At 37.4% G+C, this 24,959-nt stretch overlaps 1 protein-coding gene across 2 annotated transcripts in view; it reads left to right on the top strand.

Moving 5' to 3' along the window:
* MAN1A2 (mannosidase alpha class 1A member 2) overlaps window positions 1–24,959 on the top strand; it is a 179,449-nt gene that overhangs the window by 63,425 nt on the left and 91,065 nt on the right. For both annotated transcript variants that reach the window (XM_045283724.1, XM_004714870.4), the window contains exons 4-5: window positions 4,228–4,346; window positions 15,030–15,110. In XM_045283724.1, the coding sequence (XP_045139659.1) occupies window positions 4,228–4,346; window positions 15,030–15,110 (200 nt within the window). The remainder of the gene's footprint in view (window positions 1–4,227; window positions 4,347–15,029; window positions 15,111–24,959) is intronic.

Here is a 24,959-nt window from a genome sequence, read left to right as displayed (position 1 = left end):
GTGTCAGGATGATGAGCATCACAGAATGTCAGGTTGTTAGAACAAAGTGTTCTTGTGTTGAGGGAGGACTTGAGTAGAGGCCCAAAGTCCATCCAGTTCCTCAATATATTGCCATATAAATAGATGTACATAGGCCAATACCTCTATTTTTATGAAGTAATTTATTTACATATGTACACACCTAGGTTTATACCTCTATCCATAGCTTTGCTTCTTAGAACTTTTCGAAACAGTGTTTAGGTGAGAAGGACATTATATTTATTTATGAACCCAAACTCCATAGCCAAACTAACAGCCTTCAAGTCAATTATAACCCACGAGGGTTTCTGAGACTGTAAATCTTTATGGGAGGAGAAAGCTTTGTTTGTCCTGTATTCATGCACAGATGTGAAGAATTCTAGGAATTGGGCTCCATGGGTAGGATTATAGTAATTGGGTGCATGAGCAACATGTGTTTAAATATGGAGTCCACTTCTGGGTCGGCTGTCATCACTTCTTATGGGATGGTGCTGATTTGAATCATCTGTTCTGGTGTTCTGGGTTTCAAGTCCAGGTCACAGGTGTCTGGATTGCTCTTGCTCCTAGGAATAGTTTAAGTTGGTCAAATACGTTAATGTTTCAAAGCAAGGGTGTAGAACTTACATGGGAGAAGAACACATTATTCTTTTGGGGTGGGAGGAAGAACATTGAAAGTAATGCAGACTATTATAATATGCCACAAGTTAAAATATTAACTATATGTGGGTGTGATTGAGCCTTTGTGTATTAGCATGGAGAACTTCCTCAAAATCAACTGAACCTGAAAAATGGAGGTGCAAGCATCCATTCTCTTTTCTAATTTGACTCAATATTTTGGTATTAGGCTAATGCAGACCTCATTAAATGAGCTGAGAGGGGTTTCCTGCTTTTTGGAAAGATATTGCATAGACTGGTTTTATTATCTTTTTCCTTTCAAGGTGTGGTAAATAATGCCAAGTGTGGCAAAATACAAAATAAAGCCATCTGGAAGTGATACTTCCCCACTCTCAAGAGGTTTTAAAACTTCAAAATCAGTTTCTCTATTATAATAACCCACTGCCACCAAGTCAGTTTTGATTCATAGTGACCCTATAGGACAGAGTAGAACTGCCCATATAATTTTGGATGAGTTTTGATAATTTGTAGTTTTTGAAGAATTAGACCATTTTATACAAATTATTGTTCTTATGTGCACAGAGTTTGTAGTATTGTCTTGATATCTTTTAAAATATATGTGGCATCTGCCATAAACTCCTCTCAGCCTCACTCTGAGAAACCCTGGGAGCCTATGCATAGAGGTTACACAGGGCTGCTAACCACAGGGAAGGCGTTGGAAACCACCAGTTCCGAGGGAGAAGGAGGAGGAGGCTTTCGACTCTGGTAAAGAGGGCCATTTCTGTCCTCGGCTGTCGGGTCACTGCAGTTGGAATTGCCTCTATGGCAGTGAGTGGTTTGGGTTTAGTCTTAATATTGGGGATTTGCATTTTTCTTTTCTTTGTCCTGCTATAAGTTTATCAACTTATTTTTTTTTTGCTTCTCCCACCCCTAGAAACAACTTTTGATTTAATTGCTCTTTTATTTCTCTATTTCCAGTTAAACAAAATTTACTCTAATTATTTTTCCTTTTGTATGAGTGAGCTGATTTTCTTGACATTTTATAGTTTTTTGAAGTGGTACTCTAGGTTATTAATTTTAGAACCTCTCTCCATCTAAACGTTTAGCACTATGTATTTCTAAATGTTGTTTTAGCTATAGCCCAAAGATTTCAATATGTTATATTTCCCTTTGCCTTAATTTCAGTATGTTATCTAATTTGTAATGTGTGTCTCGCTTGGTTTCCAAATCTTTTTGAGATTTTCTCTTTATCTTTCTGTTGGTGATTTCTAATTTGATTGTTTTATGAACAGAGCATGCACTCTATATGAAGAATGAGCTTCATTTAAAAAATGTACCCTAGTTCTATTAAATTGGTTAAGAGGTTTGTTTTGTGACCCATCCTATTGTCTGTTTTGGTGCTTGTTATATTTGTGCTTGAAAAGAATGTGTATTCTACTTGAATTAGGGTTGAATGTTTTATCAAACAGGAGTTAAAGAGGCTGTTCAGGCTTTCTCTAATTTTACTGATTTTTAATTTAATGGTTCTATCACTTAGTGAGTAAGGGCTCTTAAAAACCCCAAACAAATTTTGAATTTGTTTCTCCTTTTAGTTCTATCAGTTTTTTCTTCATTTTTGCAATACTCTTATTAAATGTTTGCATATTTAGATAGAATTGTTGTCTTCTTCGAAACCAGTCAAAGATAACATAAAAACCTTATATTGTCTTTCATGAACAGAGATATAAAAATTCATAACCCAATCTTTCCATTTTCATTTGCCATCATGCCAGTTCCAACACATGACAAGCCCATGTGGTTCTGAGTAGAACAGTGCTTCATAGAGCTTCTATTGGCCCCTGGTTTCAGAAGCAAATCATAAGATCTTTCTTTGAAAGCACTTGCCTTAACCATTTGTACCACCCAGGAATTCAGTAAAGTTTGCTAACTCTAACAGCAGTATATTAAAAGAATAATACATTGTGACCAAGTGCAGCTTATCTTATGAATATGTGGTTGATTTTAAATAAATAAGTAAATAATCATATGCTTGTAACAGTATGCAGAAAATAACCATTAAGCAGTATTCCGTATTATCCATGACCCTTTTTCTCCCTAGCAATGAAATTATTAATTTTCTCTTTGAAAACGTAAATCATCCACCTGACTTACTGATCACATGACCATGACATTACTATGTTATCGTCTTAGCCGACGTGAATGTTCTGATCTTGGTCACTCTTGTTCATTTCAGGAACGCCCTGGCTTATCAACTCTTCAAAAGAAAGGATCAGTTGACAGTTTATGCCCTTCTTACTTTCCTTTCACTTTCTTTTATTATTACTGTTTTGCCTTTGTAAACTTTGTTTTATTCTCCTTAGGAAAGACAACAATAAAGAAAAGAGCACCACAAAATGACATATTGTAACATATAAAACATGAAATACCTATACTCAGACTTTGAAATATCAACATTGTTTCTTGAATCTTTAAAAAAGTTTTTTTTTAAGTTTTATTGACATGTAATTTGTATATCAAGCAGTTCAATGGTTTAAATACTTAAAACAGTTGTGTACTCACCACCACAATTTATTTTCTTCTTTGTTATACTCATTATTATTAGCTCCTTGTTTCTCCCCAACCTCCCCTGCCATAGCCCCAAGAAACTATCAATGCAATTACTGTCCCTATAAATATACCTATCCTGGATTTCATAAAAGAAAAACATACAAAAAAACAAAAAAAAACAAACAAATACAAAACCGAAAGCAGCAACAAACCAGAAAAGCCTCATTCAAAGGAATAAAATGATAAAAAGTGGAACCAATTTAAAATGAAAGGGAAAACAAATGATCAGGTATTGAATTTTAAACTAATTACGTCTACATTCGTCCAGTTTTTCAGTGCACTCTGTGTGATAGCAAGGCTGCTCACAGCTCTGGTCAGTGATCATGAGGGGATTCACTGAAGGCTTAATCCATGTGGGGACCCGTAGATGGATTTTAGGCTTTCACTGTCATCCATAGCCTTCTTTAAGTTGGGTGTTCAGAATTTAAGGTCTAATACTGTTTTGTCTTCTGGTCTTAGATTTTATTATTTACAATCCTTGGATCACAAAGGCTGGTATGCTTCTTGCATTTGGACTTAGTTGACACCTCACTTAGATTTCTAATCTTTCCCAATAAAGTGATAATGATGTTGCTAAAGTGGACCAAGGACATATATAAAACATAGGTATATGAATGGATTTTGAGCTTGTACTTAATTTTAGCCCTAATATAAAAATAGTTCTTATGACATGGCTCTATTTAATATTCGCCCTCATGAAGAGATCACTGCAGATATGAGTGCTGCAGCAAACTGTGGTGAAGAAAGCAGATGAACGCTAGGTATCAGAAAGAATAGCACAAGGATCTTTTCACCTTCCATTAGTTCTCAATATGATTTGTTTAGGAAAACATGTTAAATGATGCATATTATCTATTACAGTGAACTGTATTAGAGATTATATTAGATATTTTTGGTCCTTATTTATATTTATATATATATGTAATTAAAATAAACCTTATTTAAAAGGCATCTTTGTAATAACATTTTTTCCTCTTGCAAATATAGGAAGTTCACAAATGGGTGCTACTATAGTAGATGCTTTGGACACTCTTTATATCATGGGCCTTTATGATGAATTCCGAGATGGGAAAAAATGGATTGAAGACAACCTTGATTTCAGTGTGGTGAGTATAGAATTGATAATCTCTAGAGTGACTATGAAAAGACTGTCTGATCATAGTTGTTTTAGAACATTATACTTTCAAATTAAGGAACCCCTGATACTAAGATCCTTTTCTTCTTTAAGGATGATCCATTATTTAATTTTTACTTAAAATTGTTTTTTTTACTATCCTCCATTTACCATGAACATTTGAGGCAATGTGGTATGTAAATTATCTAGAAATATTACCAAACCATAAAATGTTTAATTAATAATAAGGGCAAAAATTTTTTGTAATCGTTTGATGCAGTTTTGGTGAACCCTTTGTAATTAGGCTTATGCCCATCTATTCCAACTGTACTTCTCAATGGGCAAGGTAAGCACATCCCAACTTTATTACTAACTGCATGGTAAAGATCGTCATGAATCCAATTCCCACTTATAACTGGAACCAAAAGCTTCACCTGTCCTGCATCTTCATGATTCATATTTTCAGTCTTGTCTGTGTCACTTCCTTTCTTAACCTAATCACTTAGAGTTAGGTCAGCCTATTCCTGGTCACCCTGAGACAGGTAGAAACATTCTGGGCTACCTGGTACTTGTTAGAGATATAGATTCAGGATGCTTGCATAACTCTGTACTTCAGAACAACTGGCCTCTTTCTCTATTCTGTAAGGGTTAGGTCACAGGTAGAAGGGTGCTTTCTTTCTTCATTGACTACCTGTATTGCCTTTCCTTGACCATCAGCCACTAATAGCTGGGTCTATACAAGTTACAATTCTGTTCTGCCAGCGCCTGCTGGCTCATTGTCCCCTGTAAGGTTTATTAATTCTCTGTGACAGCTCACAAAATTCATGGAGATTATTGCCTATACTTAGTTAAACTTTTATTGAGTTTCTTCTGTGTGGTCTTAGCTGACACTTCACTTAGATTTATAGTCTTTACCAATAAAATGATAATGATATCTCTAAAGTGGACCAGGGGCATATATAAACTATAGGAATATGAATGGAGTTTGAGTTGGCAGTTACATGTAACCCTAATTTAAGAACAACTGATGTAACCCTACTCATTACTTGTCCTCATGAAGAGATCAGGAATGAGCTGTTTCTCTCTCGTATGGATGTTTTCAGCAATCCAGAAAGCTCCAAAAGGAAACTTACCAGTTTCTTGTAATCACTGGGGCCTTAATGCATATACATGACCCAATGAATATGTGTGATTGATTATGTTACACCTCTGCCCCTTCCTGAGGTTTGTTGTCAAGAGATAAATTCAGAGCCCCTAAATAAATTCAGATTTGCATATGTATAAGTGTTACCTGGCTGTTTTAGAAAAACAAAGACATTTTGAATGCTTGAGAAATTCCAAATTATATTCCAGAAGCAGAGACAAAGGTCAAACTGAGTGCTTTGTCCTGCACAACATCAATCTAGCATTTTGGAATACTGGTAGTTCTTAAGTGGGACTCTTTAGATTTGAAGCCCAGGAACAGCTACATTCTACATGCAGTTTTATAAAGTTCTGTATTCATTTTAAATTGTCATAGAATAAAAGCTCTGGCACTCTGTAAAATCATAAATGGAGAAGCTTATTGAGGAACAGTTTCAATGGGGCCATGTACTGGAGGAACATCTTTTGATGTGCTGGAGGAGGAGGAGAAATAACAGAAAGGAATTAATAGATAATTTTTCTGAATGATATTTCAAAGCTTTGTGTAATAAGTCACATGATTGTTATGAGACTCTAAGCACTGCACTTGAGAAAAGCTAACATTTTAAAATACGTATTTTTTCTAATCTGCAATTATCTTGGGCTTGGCATAGATAAGCATTTTATAATATCAGTTTTGCAGGGGGCCTGACATAGGCATTCCCTCTGAGAACCAGTTGTGCAAGCAAAGGAGTAAACAGCAGGATTTCTGGAATACTCACTTGTAATATACCTGAACCCTATTCTTATTTCCTAAGGGATTCTGATCATTAAAGACTAGAACATAGATTCCCAAAATTATTCAGTCTGCTCTCCCCTTTTGTGTGAATGGGGGGGGGGGGTTTATTTACTGTCTCCTGGACAGTTAAAACTTTTGTTTTAACTTTTGCACCTTTAACTTTTAACCTTTGCAGACCCCTTGGATGGGGCTAGCATCCACCATGGGGTGATAGCATCCACTTTGAAATACTGTCCTAGAGCAACTCCATAGGAAGTTAGAACCGCCCAGTAGGGTTTCCAAGGCTGAAATATTTAGGGAAGCAGACTTGCACATCATTCTTCTGCAGAAAAACTTGTGAATCTGAACTGCTGACCTTTTTGGTTAGCACCCAGGAACTCAACCACTGATGTCATCCAAGGTTCAAGATCACTTGCAAAGTCATGAATCCTGTGTAGGAATAACACTTCACCTACATAGTAAAGAGATAGGGCAAGTTATTCTGGCGGGGTGGGGAGTGGGGGAAGAGACCCCAAATTCAAATATAATTTATAGACATTGACTCATTCTTAAACAAGACAAAGACAATTTGTTTATCTGGGTGAAGGGGACCATTAGTACAAAGCCACAGTGATGTCCAAAGGTTCACAGAAATGCAGCCAGGTAAATAATATATGAAGAACAAAATAATAACTGGCCACAGATCAATTAATCACAGTTGTTGGTGGGTTTATAGAAGTGGAGAAGGGACCATGATGAGGATTCATGCACTCTTGCAGATGGAAAAACTTCTAATATTGAATCAGAGCCCTCCAACCAAGGCAGTCAGTTGTATGACTCATGACTACATGGACTCTTAAACTCCACAAACCAGGCTAACTGCCACGGACTCGATTCCTGTTCATAGTGACCTTAGAGGACAGAGGGGAACTGCCCTTGTGTGTTTTCAAGGTTGTCAATCTTTATGGCAGCAGAAAATCTCATCTTCCTCCCTCTGATTGGCTGATGAGCTAAAACTGCTGTCCTGTCTGTCAGCTGCCCAAGGTTTAACCCATGGCACCACCAGGGTCCCTGTTCTCACCTTAGTACCCGAAATTCTGTCAAGGACCCACCCAGACAAGTTCATAAGTGCTAGGCTGCCCTTCTCTGTGCTGGCTAAGTGAGAGGTAGTTAACCACTTTCAAACACAATTCTCCCTAAGAGCAAACTGTTTCACATTAATGGTCTGAAAGAATTCAGTGGAGACTGAATCTATGTAAAGACCCCAAAATAGATATAGGCCCCTCATCATCAACTGTTGTTAGGTTGATTTTGTTGTTAGGTTGGTTCTGACTCATAGCAACCCTATGTACAACAGAATCAAACACTCCCCAGTCCTGCGCCATCCTCACAATTGTTGTGCTTGGGTCCATTGTTGAAGCCACGGTGCCAATCCATCTCATCAGGTCTCTTCCTTTTTTTCTTCACTTTCCCAAGCATGATGTCCTTTTCTAGGGACTTCTGATAACATGTCCAAAGTATGTATGTGAGATGAAGTCTCGCCATCCTTGAGTCTACGGAAGATTCAGTCTGTATTTCTTCCAAGACAGATTTGTTTGTTCTTTTGGCAGTACATGGTACTTTCAATATTCTTTGCTAGCACCACAGTTCCAATGCAACAATTCTCCTTGGGTCTTCCTTATTCATTGTCCATCTTTCACATGCATATGAAGCAATTGAAAATACCATGGCTTGGGGTTAGAGCTACCTTAGGCATTAAAGTAGATTTCTGTCTTTGAAGAGATGTTGTGCAGCAGATTTACCCAATGTAATGTGTAAAACAGAAGATTTCCACAAACCTAGTGCTTAGAATTTAAGCAGTATTACAAAGGTCAGCTTCAATAGTGAGCGCTGAACCCATCCCCCGTGAATCTTTCTCTGCAACAACACAGAGCTGGGGTTCTGTGAGCATCCCTCTCAGTCTGCAGGTGAGAAGATCGATTCTTCCCTGTTGGGAACAGATACAGAAACAGGATTGACCAAATGCCAAATTTCCCTATTCATGAATAGACTAGAGAGAGTGACTGTGTACCAGTGTGGGGAGAGAGGCTCCCTGTTGTGGAGAAGAAACTGAGAGAGAACTCAGTTTCCACCGTTCGCTGTGCAAGGCTTGTTGTGATAGGTGCCTTGAGTGGGAGGCACAAGCTTTCACAAATCATTCTCCCAGCAAATATGAAATAGCTTGCTTATATATTTTTTATGTAACTAGTGTACAGAGATGAACCGTTAGGGCTGCTCCTTGACTGCCAAGGCCCTCGGAACATTTGTCGTGTTGCTCTTCCAGCCTCGCAGTGTAGCTTTGCTCTCATGTATAGGTGCTTCCTTAAGATCCAAGGATTTTATCCAGCTTCTGAGTGGTAGAAAAAAAGAAAGGACAGAGGAAGGATATGTCACACTTCCTTAAAAATATTTTTTGGAAATTGCTCACCTCATTTTTGTGCTTTTAGAGTTGGGTAGACATTACTCATTTGGACCCATTTAAATTTAAAGGGAGGCTGAGAAATGTAGTATCCTAGCTTTCTTTTTTCTTTCTTTTTCTTTTATTTAGCTATGTAGCCTTTATAGATTGTGATTTAAAAAAATATTTTAATGAAATAACTACTTCAAGGTCATGACATTATCTTTCTGTGTTTTTTAAACATTTGAAAAACATTTAAACATTTCAAAGTTTTGCTTTTACATTTAGTCCTTTAACCCATTTGAAAATGATTTTTGTAATCTTACCATAGTGAATGATGGGGGGAGTGCGGAGTGGAGATCCAAAGCCCATTAGTAGGCCACTGGAGATCCCCTTGCAGTGGGGTCTCGGGGAGGAGATGAGCCAGTCAGGGTGCGATGTAACAATGATGAGAAATACAACCTTCCTCTAGTTCCTAAAGGTTTCCTCCCCGCTCCCACTACCATGACTCGAATTCGATCTTGCAAGACTGGCTGGACCAGAGGAGGTACACTGGTACAGATAGGAACTGAAAATACAGGGAATCCAGGATGGATGAGCCCTATAGGACCAGTGGTGTGAGTGGCAAAACAGGGAGGGTAAAGGGAGAATGGGTAGGAAAGAGGGAACCGATTACATGGAACTGTGTGTGACCTCCTCCCTGGGGGACAGACAACCGAAAAGTGGATGAAGGGAGAAGTCGGACAGGGCAAGATATGACAAAATACCCATTTATAAACTATCAAGGGCTCATGTGGGAGGGGGGAGCGGGGAGGGAGGGGAAAAATGAGGACCTAATGTCGGGGGGTTAAATGGAGAGAAAATGTTTTGAGAAATGATGTACAAATGCGCTTTACACAATTGATGTGTGTATGGATTGGGATAACAGTTGTATGAGCCCCTAATGTTTAAAAAAAAAAAAAAAGGAAAGAAAATGATTTTTGTATGCAGTATGAAATGATCAGTCAATCCTATTATCATATATTTCCCCTTTATCTATAAATGCCACATTAGTGATATATTTCCCTAATAGATCAGGTTTACAGTCTTTTCAGTTCACTTCAAATCTTATTTAAATACTAAACTATGTAAATTATGTTTATAAGAAACCTGATATCTGTACCCGAAGTTTGATATTTGAACTATTTTATAAGGAAATTCTCTTGGTAGTACCCACCTCTTTGTTATTTCAAGTTTTGACAACTATGTAATCATTCTATATGGAAATGACATTAAAAAAATGTCTTCTTTTCCATTTCTCATTTTCCCCTTTGCTACACAGTTTGTCATCAGACAATGTTAAAATAATTGAAATAGCAATGGTGATAACCAAAAATTTTGCTATGTTGTACAGATTTGTGTTACTCTGTATTATCAGCTTGAAAAATACTTATGCTAATTTGCTTACATTTTTTTTTTCCTTTTTAGATCAGAGATCACCAAAGTTTTGGTTTGAGTACCTTTTGTGTCAGTAACATATTTTTCTAATGGCACTATTAAGCCAAGAGAAGCAGCCTTGGTGACAAAGTTTTAAGAAAATGGAAAACTGGCTTAGTTGGAAAAAGGCCAGAACGTTGTACCATAGAACTTTCTGGCAGCATGACTATGTCCCTGATCATTATTTGAGGGAAACCAGGGCTGTTCTAGGAGAATTTTTGCTGATAAACCTTACCCCATATTCTGTATGATCATAATCTGATCTTGCCCCCTCAGATTTTTTTTTTTTTACCTATAGTTCAAAGTATATTTCCAAGAGGCATGATTTGAGCCCCTCAAGGATGCCCAAACTGACATGATTGGAACTGAATAGCACAGAACTTTTATGATCAGGTTTAGGTAGAAAAACGCTACCGTCAGTATCACATATACCTAGATGCAGGATATGTTGAGAAACAATAGCTTCAAATTTTGAAATTTTTATTTAATAATGGTTTCTATGATTGTTGTAGCAGTACCTTTTGACCTCTCATCATATATAACAGTATTTGCCATATAAGCGTTTTTATGTACATTTATGTGTTTTTCAGTCATCACTGCAATCTAGTCCCAAATTTTTCCAACAACTCTTAACTCAGCTCAGTGTCTCCTCAGCAAAGGCTCCCCTTCACCCTCCTTTCCCACCGCGGCCACTGATAATGACTCTTGCTCTTTTACTTTTGCCTCTTTTAGATAATTCATGTAAGAGGGATCATACAATATTGGACCTTTTGGGTTTGACTTATTTCACTCAGCATAAGGCTTTCAAGGTTCATCTATAATATAGGCTGTATCAGAATGTCATGTCTTTCTCTTTTTTTAATGTGTGTATGTACTACTACCATTGACCTACCAACAAAAAAGTTGGCGCTTGGCTTATTAGCCAAAATGTCAGCAGTTCAAACTCATGAGCAACTCTGTAGGAGAAAGATGAGGCAGTCTGCGTTGATAAATACATATAGGCTTAGAAACCCATAGAGTAGTACTCCTCTGTCTCATAGTGTTCCTATGGGTCAGAACGGACTCCAAGACAGTGATTTGGCATGTGCTGCAGTCTATGTATTCATCCATTCATTTGTGTATGGATAATTAGCGTGCCTTTGCGCTGTCGTGAACAGTTTTGCCATGGACACTGAAGTAGAAGTTTCTGTTTCTGCTTTCTTTTGTATAAATACCTGGAAGTGGAATTTCTGGATCGTATGGTAATTTTATGCTTAATTTTTTGAGCAACCACAAACATTTCCACAGTGGCTGTACCATTTACAATATTATCATTTATACATAAGGATTTCATTTCCCTACATCATTGCTAACACTTGTTGTTTCCTATTTTTTGTATCATGGCCATCTTAGTGGGGATGAAATGCTACCCCATTGTGATTTTAATTTTTCTAATGACTAATGGTGTCAAACACTTTGTCATGTGCTTTATGGCCATTTGTACTTATTCTGTGTTGAAATGTCTATTCAAGTCCTTTTCCTATTTTTTGATTTCGTTGTACCTTGTGATTTTTTTAGTTTTCATATTTTCTAGATAGTAAGTCCTTGACAGATACATGTGTCCTAAATACTGCTTTTTCCACTTTGCAGGGATGCCCCTTCACTTTGTTGAAAGTGTTTTGATGAACAGAATTCCTTTTTTTTTTTTTTTTTAAATAGGATCCTGTCTGCATTAGTCTGGGTACTTTGGAGAAACAGATCCACAGCAACTCATGTATGAGAGAGTTGTTTTGTTTTTTTTAAAGAGAGAGTTTTATGTAAAGAAAATGTGCATCACGAAAACATCCCAACCCAATGCTGCCCAAGCCCACAAGTCCAACATTAACCCATTAACCCAACACCAGTCCACAAAGTCCTCCACCTCACAAAACAGAGGCAATGATGCCGACTGCAGGAGGAAAGCTGAGTCAATGAACGAACAAGCATCTCAGCACTAGCAGAGGTCTCCACACGGCTGCTCCAGCACCCAGGGCTGCATCGGGTTAGGTCCATGTAGCTTCTCCTTGGGGATGTCTTGTAGGAAGTCAGTCTTGCAAGCTGGAGCAGGGAACTGCTAAGGCAGCTGCACCCAGTGCAACCATCACAAAACAAGAGACCCGAGAACTAGAACTAGAAAGCGAGGCTCACCACCCATTTATCCCTCCGCCTTTCAATTAGCCCCACATGTGATTATCGGCCCCACATGTGATTATCCCTCCGCCTTTCAATTAGCCCCACATGTGATTATCGGCCAGGTTGGCACAATTAACTAACTCACTGTCTGAACTTTGTTGAGAGTGCTTTGATGAACAGAAGGTTATTATTGTGATAGGGGCATATTTATCTACTTTTTGGTGTTGTTGCTGTTGCTCATGTTTTCAGAATCAGGTGTAAGAATACTTTGTTATAAATAAGATCTTAAATCACAACCAGAATGTTTCTTCTAAGAATTTTACAGTTTTAGTTCTGACATGTAGTCCCTTTGAGTTCATTCTTCTATGCGGTGTGAGGAATGGCTCAAGGTTCATGTGAAAAATCCAATTTTCCCTCCTGCATTTATTAAAGAAACTCTTCTTTCCCCATGGAATGGGGTTATCCTCTTTGTAAGACACAAATAGACCATAGATTTATTTTTGGACTTTCAATTCTGTTTAATGGTTTGGGTGTATAGCATGATATACCATATTTGGTTACTGTAACTTTATAGTATGTCTTAAGATGAGGAAGTACGTGTATTCATTGCCTGTCGTTCTTCCCCCCTCTCCCCCCTGCCTTTTTTTTTTTAACTCTTTCAGACTACTTTGGCTATTTGAGATCCTTTGCAGTTCCATACTGGTTTAGGCTTAACTTTTTTATTTCTATGAAAAGCTCTTGGGATTTTGGTTGGGATTGTACAGCGTCTGTAGTTAGTTTTGGGTAGTATTGATATCAACAAAATGAGGTAGTTTGGAAAAAATTATGAGAAGAGAATGAAATTTTCCCACAAACTTTAATGAGTTAGCCCTTTTATCATTATATGGAGATGGGACAGGAGTTCTCTGTATAATGACCTTCTTTATCTCTATTAAGATTTTGACTTAATGCTTATTTTTCCTGATATTAAAAACATCATCACATCTCTTTTTTGACTGTTATTTTGCATAGAATACTTTCCATTATCAACCTTTCTTAGGGTTCTGTGGAGAAATAACTGTAGTCCCAAAATATTTAATTTGGGCACCGTTTTGACCAGTGTGATGCAGTCTTGTGCCATCTCGTTTCATCTTGGAGCTGGTTTCCTTTTCCTGTGCTGGGTACAAACCTGCCAAAGACATGTAGATGAGCAGATGCACCAAACCCTGCTGAAGTTTGGCCGGTTAATGCTGCCCACCTGAGACACATGGGAGCCATGTGCATGTATAGGAAAAAAATGTAGAATGTGTAAGATTGGGTACTATCCACAGTTCCAGGCGTCCACTAGGGGTCTTAGAATGTATCCCCACAGATAAGACTACTGTGTATCTATGTAACTCAAGCCCCACTATGCTATCACTTATTATATCATCATACATAGAGGGTTGAGGAGTGAGAAAGAGCTTACTTCATGGAATTGGCTCACACAATTGAGGAAGCTGGCAGGTAACAGCTAGAGCCTTCTACAGACTTGTATCTTGTATCTCAACAGAAATCAGGCAGGTGATAGAGTGCAGAGTGGAGAAAGTGAATTCTGCTACTTAATATAAGTTAGCTATAGTCAAGAGCAGGGTTCAGCAAATTTTTGAGACAGAGGAGCCAATCCAGTTCTTTACAGCAATTAAAAAATTATTTGACATCCATAAAATATTTTTACAGACAGATGGAATCACCACTATGTGACCAATATCATTTAAAATTTTTCAATTTTACTTCAGAGCCACATGTACTTACTGAAAGAACTGTGTATAGCACTCAAGCCAGTGTGGCAGCCCTGGTCTAGAGGTAGAAAGCACCTTTAGGAAGCACCCATTTCAACTTACTGATGGATTTTGTTTCTGTTGATTACATTATGGAAGGTGATCGCATTAGGTAGTATTATGGAACATCAACTAGTTTAGTGTTTTGCCAAGCCACTAGGTATCATAACCTAGCCAAGTAGACACAAACAAAATTTGCCATCACACCTCTATATGTCTTTGACATGGTTAGATTATGCTTTATTACTCCAGTTTATCACTTTCTGCTTTTTGGTTAAAGCATTTCATCCATTTTCATTAACGGCAATTACTGCAGCTTTTTTGTTACTTGTTTACATGTGTCTTAAGTCTTTGTTTCTCATTTCTAATACTGTCAACTTTAATGGAAACCATTTTGATTCACTTCATTCTTTTTGTGTTGCTTTTTAGATAATTTTATGTCGTCCCCTCCTCCTCCCCGCCCCCCCCCCTCCCCCAGTAAGGCTTTGTGGAACCTCTTTAATATTTATTAGGTTATTTATTTATATATACGTGAGAAAATTTAACTCAGGAGGGAGAGAGAAGTAAAAATGGAAACTTATGTAGTTATTAGAAGAGAAGGAAAGGAACCCGTGGAGATAGTGGCATTTCAGACTTCCAGAAATAGTCAACAGGGTAAACTATCTAGATAAAATCATAGTATATTGCTAGGTATTTGAGAATGATCCATTAATTTTTGACAACTAAGACATTTTGGTGACAGTAGTAGAGGAATTGCAGGATTGCTGACAAGTAGTTGGTGAGATTGCACTTGATGAAGTAAAAAGGTGCAGAAAGTGGTGAGAAAAAGCAAAAAAACCCTTTTCTATAAGGATTTTAGAAGAAACAAATGAAAGATGGGAAATATAAAGTACTATGTATCTGTTTTCACAGAATTCTGAAGTATCCGTGTTTGAAGTCAACATTCGATTTATTGGAGGCCTGCTTGCAGCGTATTACCTTTCAGAAGAGGAGGTGAGCAAAATCAACTAACATTTTGAGGAGGGGAGGATAAAGAAAGAAATTTAACAAAATGACAAATTTTCATAGTAGAATATTGTTTTTTCTAAATTGATTCATTCTCAACTGATCTAAAGTATTGCTGAAAGAACTTGATATTTCAGGTAAGAATGGTGATTGTTTTCATTTTGAGAATTTCAATAAACATAAACTTTTCTATCTCCCAACTTATCTTTATTTACACCATGTCTCCTTTGTTCTGGGACTCCATCTCCAGCACTGCGTTAGGGATATAATTTGAGTTTCTGTAATACACATTTGTGAGCCGAATTCCGCTTTGAAGTACTAGAACATCAATTCCGACTCAGCTACCCTATAGGACAGTTTAGAACTCCCCCTGTGGGTTTCTAAGACTGTAACTGTTGTAGAAAGCCATCTTTCTCCTGCAGAGAGGCTGATGGATTTGAACCTCTGACCTTGTAGTTAGCAGTCCAGTACATAACCCACTATTTCACCAGTAGTTTCCTTTATATTTCACAAAACAATTTTTGTTTATCTTCCAGAAGCTTTATTAGACACGTCTGTCTTAGACTATGAAAAAGTTATAATTTATTGTTGCAATTAATTGTGTGGTTCAAACAAAAGGGAACTAGAAACTTGTAAGACAAAGTTAAGGGATTAGTCTGAAATAGTTATTAATATAATTCTATAAGACCAAAAATAATTATTATAACTGATCCTCTAGAAATTAAATGTAATTTATTTTGCTATAAATTAAAAAAAAACAACCACCTAACAACCTCCATAAATCAGCGGTTCTCAACCTGTGTCACCCGATTCACAGGGATCACCCGATTCATAACAATAACACAATTACAGTTATGAAGTAACAACGAAAATAATTTTATGGTTGGGGGGCGTCACCACAACACGAGGAACTGTATTAAACAGTCGCGGCATTAGGAAGGTTGAGAACTACTACTCTAATTTATTGCAGTAAATACACTTGTATGTTCTATGTGTCATGGGAAGCGGGTGTGATATATTCCTTTTCATTCCTCGTATGAATAAAGGGTTAGAGTTGTAGAGTGGGAAAGAGCAACTAAAGGAAGAAGTTACAAATTATTTCTCTTTTGTTAACTGATTAATAGCTTGTTTATGTTCTTTGCATATATTTGTATATATATATATATGTATATATATAGATTAAATGATTTGCTGGTCTAAATTATTTGTAAGAGCTCTTTATAAATTTAAATATAATCTTAAAAGCACAAAACAACAACAGCAAAAAAACCTACTGCCATCAAGGCAAGTTAGACTCATAGTGACTTTCTATAGGGCTTTAAGACTTTGTAAAACTTTACAGGAACAAATAGCATAATTTTTCTCCTGCAGAGTAGCTGATGGGATTGTACTAACAATCTTCCGGTCAGCAATATAACATTTAGCCAACAGCGCACCACTGTAAACCCTCTGTATTTTGAACAAATTCCCTTTTATTCCTATTTTGCTTAGTATTTTTATGAATGGATAATGAATATCAAATGTTTTTATGGTATTTACTAAGTTGTAATCCAATATTTAATCTGTTGATAGGATAAAATTAATAGGTTGGTTTTCATCAAACCAACCTTGTATTTTCCAGAGTAAACGCCACTTCTTATTGTTAGTCACCAGGTTGGCTTTAATTTATGGTGAGCTTACAAGTAACAGAATGAAGTCTCACTTAGTTGGGGTATGTTCCCTGTTTATATACTGCTGCATTTGATTTGCTAATATTTTATTGAAAAATATTTGTATCTATGTTCATGACCTAAAAAATGCTCTTTATATGGTTATGAATGTATATTTTGTAAAGGGTAATGCTGGCATTTTAAAATGAGTTAGAAAATATCTCCCTGGCCCACCCCATACAGTTGTATAATTTAGGTTTTCTTTCTTCCTTACGTAGCATCCCACTAAATGAAGTCTAGGGAGGTTTGTTTGTTTTTGTTTTTGTTTGTGATGTTAACATTTTTCAAGATTAATTATATTTCATTTTATTTATTTATTTTCTTTAAAAAATTATTTTATCGGGGGCTTATACTACGCTTATCACAATCCATACATCCATTGTGTGAAGCACATTTGTACATTTGTTTTTTAATTGGGAGTTTTTAAAAACAATTCAGCTTATTTGATAGCAAACTCGTTAGGTTATTTATATTTTTATTGTGCACATGTAGATGATGTATAATCAAAGTAATTATTGATATAATTATATTATAATCTACTATGTTGGTCTTTTTTATTTGCCCTTTCTGTTCATATTATCCCCCTGTAATTCTATATTTTATCTAGTGTTGATGTATTTGGAGCCCTGGGGTGCTATGAAAGGCTTATATATGCTCAGCCACTAACTGAAAGTTTGAAGGTTTAAGCCCATCCAGATGCATCTAGGAAAAGAGATGGTCAACTTGTGAAAAATCAGCTGTTGTAAGCCCTATGGAGCCCAGTTCTGTTCTGACACATATAGAACCACCAAGTCAAAATCGTTTTGATGACAAATGGTTACTGACTTAAATTTAAAAAATAATGTAAACTATTTTTAGTGATTGCCCTTTGTTTAGAATGCATATTTTCACTTAATCTCTGCCTACCTTCAGTCAGTTTTATACTGTTGTAGTTGTTGTTAGGTTCCATCAAGGTGATTTTTGACACATAATAAGTGAGAGAGTAGAACTGTCCCATAGGGTTTTCTAGGCTGTAATCTTTAATATAAGCATATCTTCAGTACTGTACTCATAGCAGCTAGGCACATTTTGGCTTTTTAAGGTCCAACTTATATACAATTCAATAGTTATGAACCAATTCCCTGAAAGCCTATTATATTAAAAATAATGAAGTACATACTATGATACTAAAACAAATGGACACTACCTTATGACATGCATGAAAACATTTACTGTTACTGTATTATTGTGCTAAAGATGTTTTAGTATAGCTTGAAGTGTTTCTTTAATAATTTTTATGCTTAGGCACACTATATAACAGGCCTTTTAAAGTTTGTGGGAAAATTCCATTCTCTTTTGATTCAAGTTTTCCATGAACTTTTTGAAATCCTCTTCTGTACTATATACTAAAACATTTGACTAACTGATGTTAGGCATAAACTATACCAACTATTATGACTTATGCACAAATTTCACATAAAGTCACACCTGGAAATAGAACTAATTTGTAATATGGGGACTGCATGTACCACTTCATGTGCAGTCAGGATATTACAACAACAGAAGCAGTATACTCTCAATTATTTTTTCACTTCTTTTGGGCTAATTTTTAGATAGATTTTTTGTAATGCTACAAACCCATAATGCATTACTACTGTTTTTGCTTTGTCTTTGTTGTGAGGTGCCATCAAGTTGGCGCTGACTAGTAGCAGCCCTGTGTGCAACAGAATGGTAGATACACCACCTGGTCTTGCACCAGCTTCATAATTGTTCTTATGTTGGGATCCGGTGTTGCAGCCACAGGGTCAGTCCATTTTGTTGAAGGCCTTCCTCTTTTCTGCTGCCCCACCACTTTCCTAAGCATGATGTCCTTCTCTAGGGACTAGTCCAGGGGTCCTCAAACTTTTTAAACAGGGGGCCAGTTCACTGTCCCTCAGACCTGTTGGAGGGCTGGACTATAGTTTAAAAAAAAAACTATGAACAAATTCCTATGCACACTGCACATATCTTATTTTGAAGTAAATAAACAAACGGGGCTAAAACACCTGGCAGGCCGGATAAATGTCCTCTGCGGGCCGCATGTGGCCCACGGGCTGTAGTTTGAGGACGCCTGGACTAGTCTCTCCTGACAACATGTCCAAAGTATATGAGATGATGTCTCACCATCCTTGCTTCTAAGGAGCATTTTGGTTTTACTTGTTCGAAGACATATTTGTTTATCCTTTTGGCAGTCTGGGACACGTCAGTACTCTTCACCAGCACCACAGTTCAGATGCACCCATTCTTCTTCAGTCTTTGTTCAAGTTCCAACTTTCACGTACATGTGAGGTGATTGAAAAATACCTTGATTGGGTCAGGTGCACCCTAGTTACTTTAAATGTTCAGTTATCATTTAGAGCTATTTGAAATAACAAACATCGTGTCTTTTAACTTACCTTTAACTTAGCCTATTTTATTTGTCTTTATTTCTTTATGTAGCCCCAAGTTTGTGCGTAGTATATCACTTTTGTTTGAAGAGTTTCTTTTATGTATTTAAAATAATGGTGGGCTATTGGTAATGTATTTTCTCAGCTTCTGTTTGAAAGTACTTCACTTTTGAAACATACTTTCTTTGGGTATAAAAATCTAGATTGACAGATTTTCTTTAAACTTTTAAAATATGTCCTGTGTTGACTTATTTGCATAATTGGTGACAAGTCTGCTTTAACTATTTTTTCCTATGTATTTTATATCTATTGCTTTTCTTTTTTGCTTGTCAAATTATCTCTCTTTATTTTGTTTTGGATGAAGAATCATAAGTTATTTTAGTTTCCTTTTGGGAATGGGGTAAGGCTTAAAATTCTTGTATCTGTGATTTAATGTTTTTAATTTTTAAAAATCTTGGTCACCGTGTTTTAAAATTTCTTTTCTGTTCTTTTGTCTCTCTTCCCTTTCTGGGGTTCCAATTACATTATATTAGAATGTTTTAATATTGTCACATACCTCTTAGTTTCACTGTTCTTTCTCCCAGTACCCTCACTCGTTTCTTCTTGCATTTCATATTGGATAATTTTTGTAGACCTATCTTCAGAGTCACTTAATTTTCTTTCAGTGCTTTTGAGCCTATTTAAGGCATTCTTCAATTTCTTTATATCCGCACCCCCACACTGCCTCAGTATTTCATCAGACTTTTATTTTTATTATTTTTATGTTTTTTTGCCGGGTGGGGGTGTTGCTCACTTCTTTCATGACATCAGGAACCAGGTCTGAGCACAGAAAGAGAAAATGTATTCTTACACCGACTTACATAGTCTTGGGCATGCAAGCCACAGCAGCAAGCACATAAGTAACAGGAGGGGGTTGTATTGGAGGCATACATGTAACAGGAGGTGGACGAGCTAGGGGTATACATACACACAACAGAAAGTGGGGGTACTAGAGGCATACATGCGACAGGCAGGTACATAAATAACAAGATGGGTGGGCTGTAGAGTTAAGTTGAGAGCCTAACCTTGGTCTTCTCTGAGCTTAGCTCTTCTTCAGGGTAACAGTCTATGATCCTTATCAGAAGGACCCTGCTTAGGGTGGGACAGACAATAGGGTCTGATTGCTCTAATGGCAGACAACTTTCATGCAAGTAGCCTTCAAGCAGTTGACCTTCAAGTGTATATAGTAGCAACTGTGAGTTTGCAAGCACATTAAAAAGATTGGCATTATTATGGGGGGACATCATGGGGAATAACTTTTAGTTAGGAGAATGTGACTGAAATGCATCTGCAACCTATGAACGTGAAGGTCTCCCTCCATGGGAGCTGCGGCCTCCCAGACTAATGTATGAGCATAGAGAATTTGCCCATATACATTCTCTTCCCAGTTCTGTTTCTCACATTTCCCCCTTTTGTTTATGTAAAAGGCCACTGAGGCGACAAGGTCACTTTCTATAAGTCAAGGTCTTCTCCCAAGATGAAATTAATGCCAATAAGAGATACAACCAGACCAGAGCTTAAGCTATGGGAAATACTTTGAATTCAGACTTGGGGGTTAAGCTCCCCCACCCCATCCACCAATTATTTAATTGTGCCAAAGCTAGGGGATGATTGAAAACCTAAGTATTAACAAAATCTTCGTTTTTAGCTTTCTAATATCTAAATAGAATATACTTAAGCTATGAGAAAGATTTTGATTGAAAATTTACTTTTTTAGCTGATAGACATCTTCATTAGACTTTTATAGGTTCCATTTCTCAAATAAAATTCTCTCTTTGTTGATGGATATTTTCCATTCGGTCTTTTAGTATTAGGTTTCTAGGGTGGTATACCTTGCTTCTTGCTTTGCAATGCTGAAAGGCTGAAAGAATTCAAGCAGCAGATGCGTATTTGTGATCCAGATGACTTTTATGAGGAAAAGAGAAGTTTCAGGTATTATAGTCTCAAAAAGCACACGCCATTTCAGGAAAACGTACAAGACTGCACTGAAACTAAACAGGAGTTTGCGACTGAACTCCAAAAATCACGTGGAAAGAATCCAGGAACAGGAGCACAAAACCCATGCCTGCGGAACCAGGAAATCCCAGGGGCCAAAAGAGGCCTAAGGGAGCTTGGGCCCGAGGCCATGAGCACGTGCATGAGCCCCCACATGCGGGAGAGATTCCCATCCTCTGCCTGCCAAGCATGCCTGAAAGGGGCGGCCTGCCTGTAGACTGCTTTTTACCCCCACTGGCTGGGGAGGCGTGGTTGAGGTACTGGTCGACCTTATTGGCTGAGTTTAGGTACGCTTGTGTGATAGGATATTGTTGCTGCCTAGTCTGAGCACCTAGGTGGACCTCCTACCTTGGCCATGGGTCTGACCATGCTCAGTTCTGGATTTTCCCATAGGTGTCTAGTGGGTGCCTGATGTCTTTCCAGCCCCATTCTTGTGGCATAGACAGCTAATTTTCGTTTAGTGCAGGTGTTAAGGAAGACACCCCCCCACCCCCTGTGTCCCTAATCTAGTGTCAATGATCATTTTTGGTTTTTTCTTAATGAGCCAGTTTTAACACATAGCAATCCTTTGTGCTGCAGAGTAGAATTGTTCCATGGGGTTTTGTTTACACTGTAATTTTTGCAGAAGTACATCGCTAGACCTTTTTTCTATGGTACCACTGGGCATGTTCTGATTGCCAATCTTTAGGTTAGCAGCAGTTAAGCATAACTGCCACCTGGGGACCTTATGTTAATTGTAGGCATTTTATATTCTGTATGATTGTTTTAGAGGCTGAATCTGATTTTGTTCATTGCTTTGTCTCTCGACAGTGTGTTTTGTTATTGTTGCTTTCTTAAATAGTTTATAATTTTTTATATATTCTGGATAGTATGTATAGGGCAGTAAAGATTGGTTCCTAATGTTTATGCCTGGGATGCCATGATAGTAGTTGAGTTGAGTTTCTTTTTATGCTAGGATTGCCTTCAGTGTTCCTCTGGCTTCACATTATTTTAGTATTACCTTTTAATTAAGGGAGGTGGTGTAGTGGTCACACGTTGGGCTGGGATATGCATGGTCAGCAGTTCAAAACCACCAGCAGCTCTCTGGGAGAACTACCGGACTTTCTACTAACATAAACAGCTACAATCTTGCAAAACTACCGGTGGTCATTATGAGTCAACTTGACTACATGGCATTGAGCTTGATTTGAGTCTTAAAAGGCAGATTTTCTTAATGACTTTGCTTGGTCTTCTACTTTAGGTATATCCTGTATGCCTACACTTTGGAGAGGATCTCTATGCCTTTTCCCGCCCTAGTCTTGGATTATTGTTAACTTGTCATTCCTGTGCTTTTATATCTATATTTTTATACTTCTGTCTCTATATCTTGGAGAAAGACGGGGCTCTCTACTCTCATAAAGAGTTATAGTCTTGGAATCTCATGGGGGCTGTGTAGCCCTGTTCCATAGATCTGTATAAGTCGGCGTCAATTTGGTGGCAGTGACTTTTGTTTGTTGTTTTTATCTCTGTATCTACTGCACAAGACTTCTCTACAGTGTTTTGAAACAAGGAGTAAGGTGTGCCTGACCCAAGCCATGGTGTTTTCATTTGCCTCCTATGCATGTGAAAGTTGTATATTGCATAAGGACAACTAAAGAAAAATCAATGTGTTTGAACTATGGTGTTGGCCAAGGATATTTAATGTACCATGAACTGGCAAAAGAACAAACAGATCTATTTTAGGAGAGTACAGTCTGAATGAACCTTAGAGGCAGGATGGTGACCCATTGTCTCACATACTTTGGACATGTTATCAGGAGAGACACCAGTCTCTGAAAAAGGACATCATGCTTGGTAAAGTGGGGTGGCAGCAAAAAGGAGGAAGGCCCCTGAGATAGTTTATTGTGCCAGCCTGGCCAATAAACACAAGTGGGATTAACTGAAAGGCAGAGAGATAAATGGCTTGGTGAGCCTCGTCTTTCTTGTCTCTCGCTCTTTGATCATCGGACCAATGTGCGGCTGCCTTGCTTGTTCTGTGCCTCAATTTAAAAGCTACACTACCTGTGGGACTCCTAGCCTGTGGACTGTGTCGCTGTAAGTTGAGGTCCCTTTAAGACATCTCTGGAGCTGGGGACTGGCAGTTGGTGACCTGGCTGGCAGTTGGTGACCTGCCTTCTGATTGGCTGCTGTGCCGACATAGCCTAGCTCTCTCTATAAATAGAGGAAGATCTGGCAGCAGACTAGACTTGAAGGACTGACTGCCAGTCTCTCACAACTCTCTCTCACGGGAGTGAGTTGTATTGAGCCTTTGCAGTGCTTTTAATTTAACTGTTTCTTTCTTGTATTATGTATTTATCTGTATATGATTCAACAGTTCATTTCTTGTTATATATCTAATTTTCTTTATAAATAAATATATTAAATTATCAGCAATTTGGTTCTATCTCTCTAGAGAACCCTGTCTAACACAGCTCCCAACAAGATAGATTGACACAGTGGCTACAACAGTAGACTGAGACATAATAATTGTGAGGGTGTTGAAGCATCCAGCCATGCTTTGTTCTGTTGTCCATAGAGCCACTGAGTCAGAACCAACACGGTGGTACCCAACAACAACATAACCATGGAGGCCCCATATGTCACAGAGTAGAACTGCTCCATAGGTTTTCTTGACTGTAATCAAATAGATAGCATAGACGACTACTGTAGGATATAGAGCATTCCACTAAAACGTAAAATAGGTCATCTTTTTCTCTTTTCTGACTTGTTCATGTCTTAGAATTTGAGTGACCACGTTCCTTTTCTGCATGCTCATTTTATATCAGAAGTTTTCATCCATTTACATTTGGGAAAACAACGAATCCTAGAACCATCTAAAAAGAAATAAAACATAAGAAAATCATTTGAATATGCTATTATTCTGGTACTGGATGGGCAACAAACTGCATCTCTTGTAAGCCAGAAAATGAATGATAATTTGTAACATGGCATTCGTTGTCTTTCTTGTGTTAAGGTCACATGCAGCTAGAATAACGCACATTTTACATGCATTCTATTTACTGGTATAGGGAACCAAATGAGGGTTATGCACCATCCTGTCAAGGAGTTCCCTTCTGTTGATTTATTAATATCATAAATGTGAAGCTTTATCACTTTTTCCCTCTCAGGACAAGACTATTTATATTAAATCTTCACAAGCTAAAAAATTGTGATGATCTATTGTATTTACTTCATGCTAGCTTCATATATATATGTATATTTGTGTGTAGCACATCTTCTACAAGATAGTCTCTTCTCATTTTTTTAGTGGTTATCAAAGTGGCATTCTTTTCTGAATAAGTTATAATATTATTTATGTGAATAATTGTATTTTGAAATCTAAGTCTAAAAGCAAAATATAAGAAACAACAGCAACAAAAACCTTTTTGCCACAATAAAAATATACTCTATTGCCTGTAAGTAAGACATACCTGAATAAATTCAGGAATCTTCTAAAACATAATAGCCAATGTTAGATGAAAAAGTCCTCTAGGTCCTGAAAAAAAAAAAAGTAGACTACTAAATTTCCTGAAATTAAAATACCAACTACCATTTTCCTTGTTTCACCGATTAAAATCTGCATTTTCTCCAGAAACTTCCATTATTTTTATTGAAATGGGACTTACTCATTTTCTATAGATGGGCTAGTAACTGGGGAAAACATTCCACTA

The sequence above is a fragment of the Echinops telfairi genome, unplaced genomic scaffold (assembly GCF_000313985.2).
Source record: "Echinops telfairi isolate 266 unplaced genomic scaffold, ASM31398v2 ScPeMD7_7466;HRSCAF=8504, whole genome shotgun sequence".
Lineage (NCBI taxonomy): Eukaryota > Metazoa > Chordata > Mammalia > Afrosoricida > Tenrecidae > Echinops > Echinops telfairi.
The sequence above is the reverse complement of the archived record's forward strand: the minus strand, read 5'-3'. Positions and strand labels throughout refer to the sequence as shown.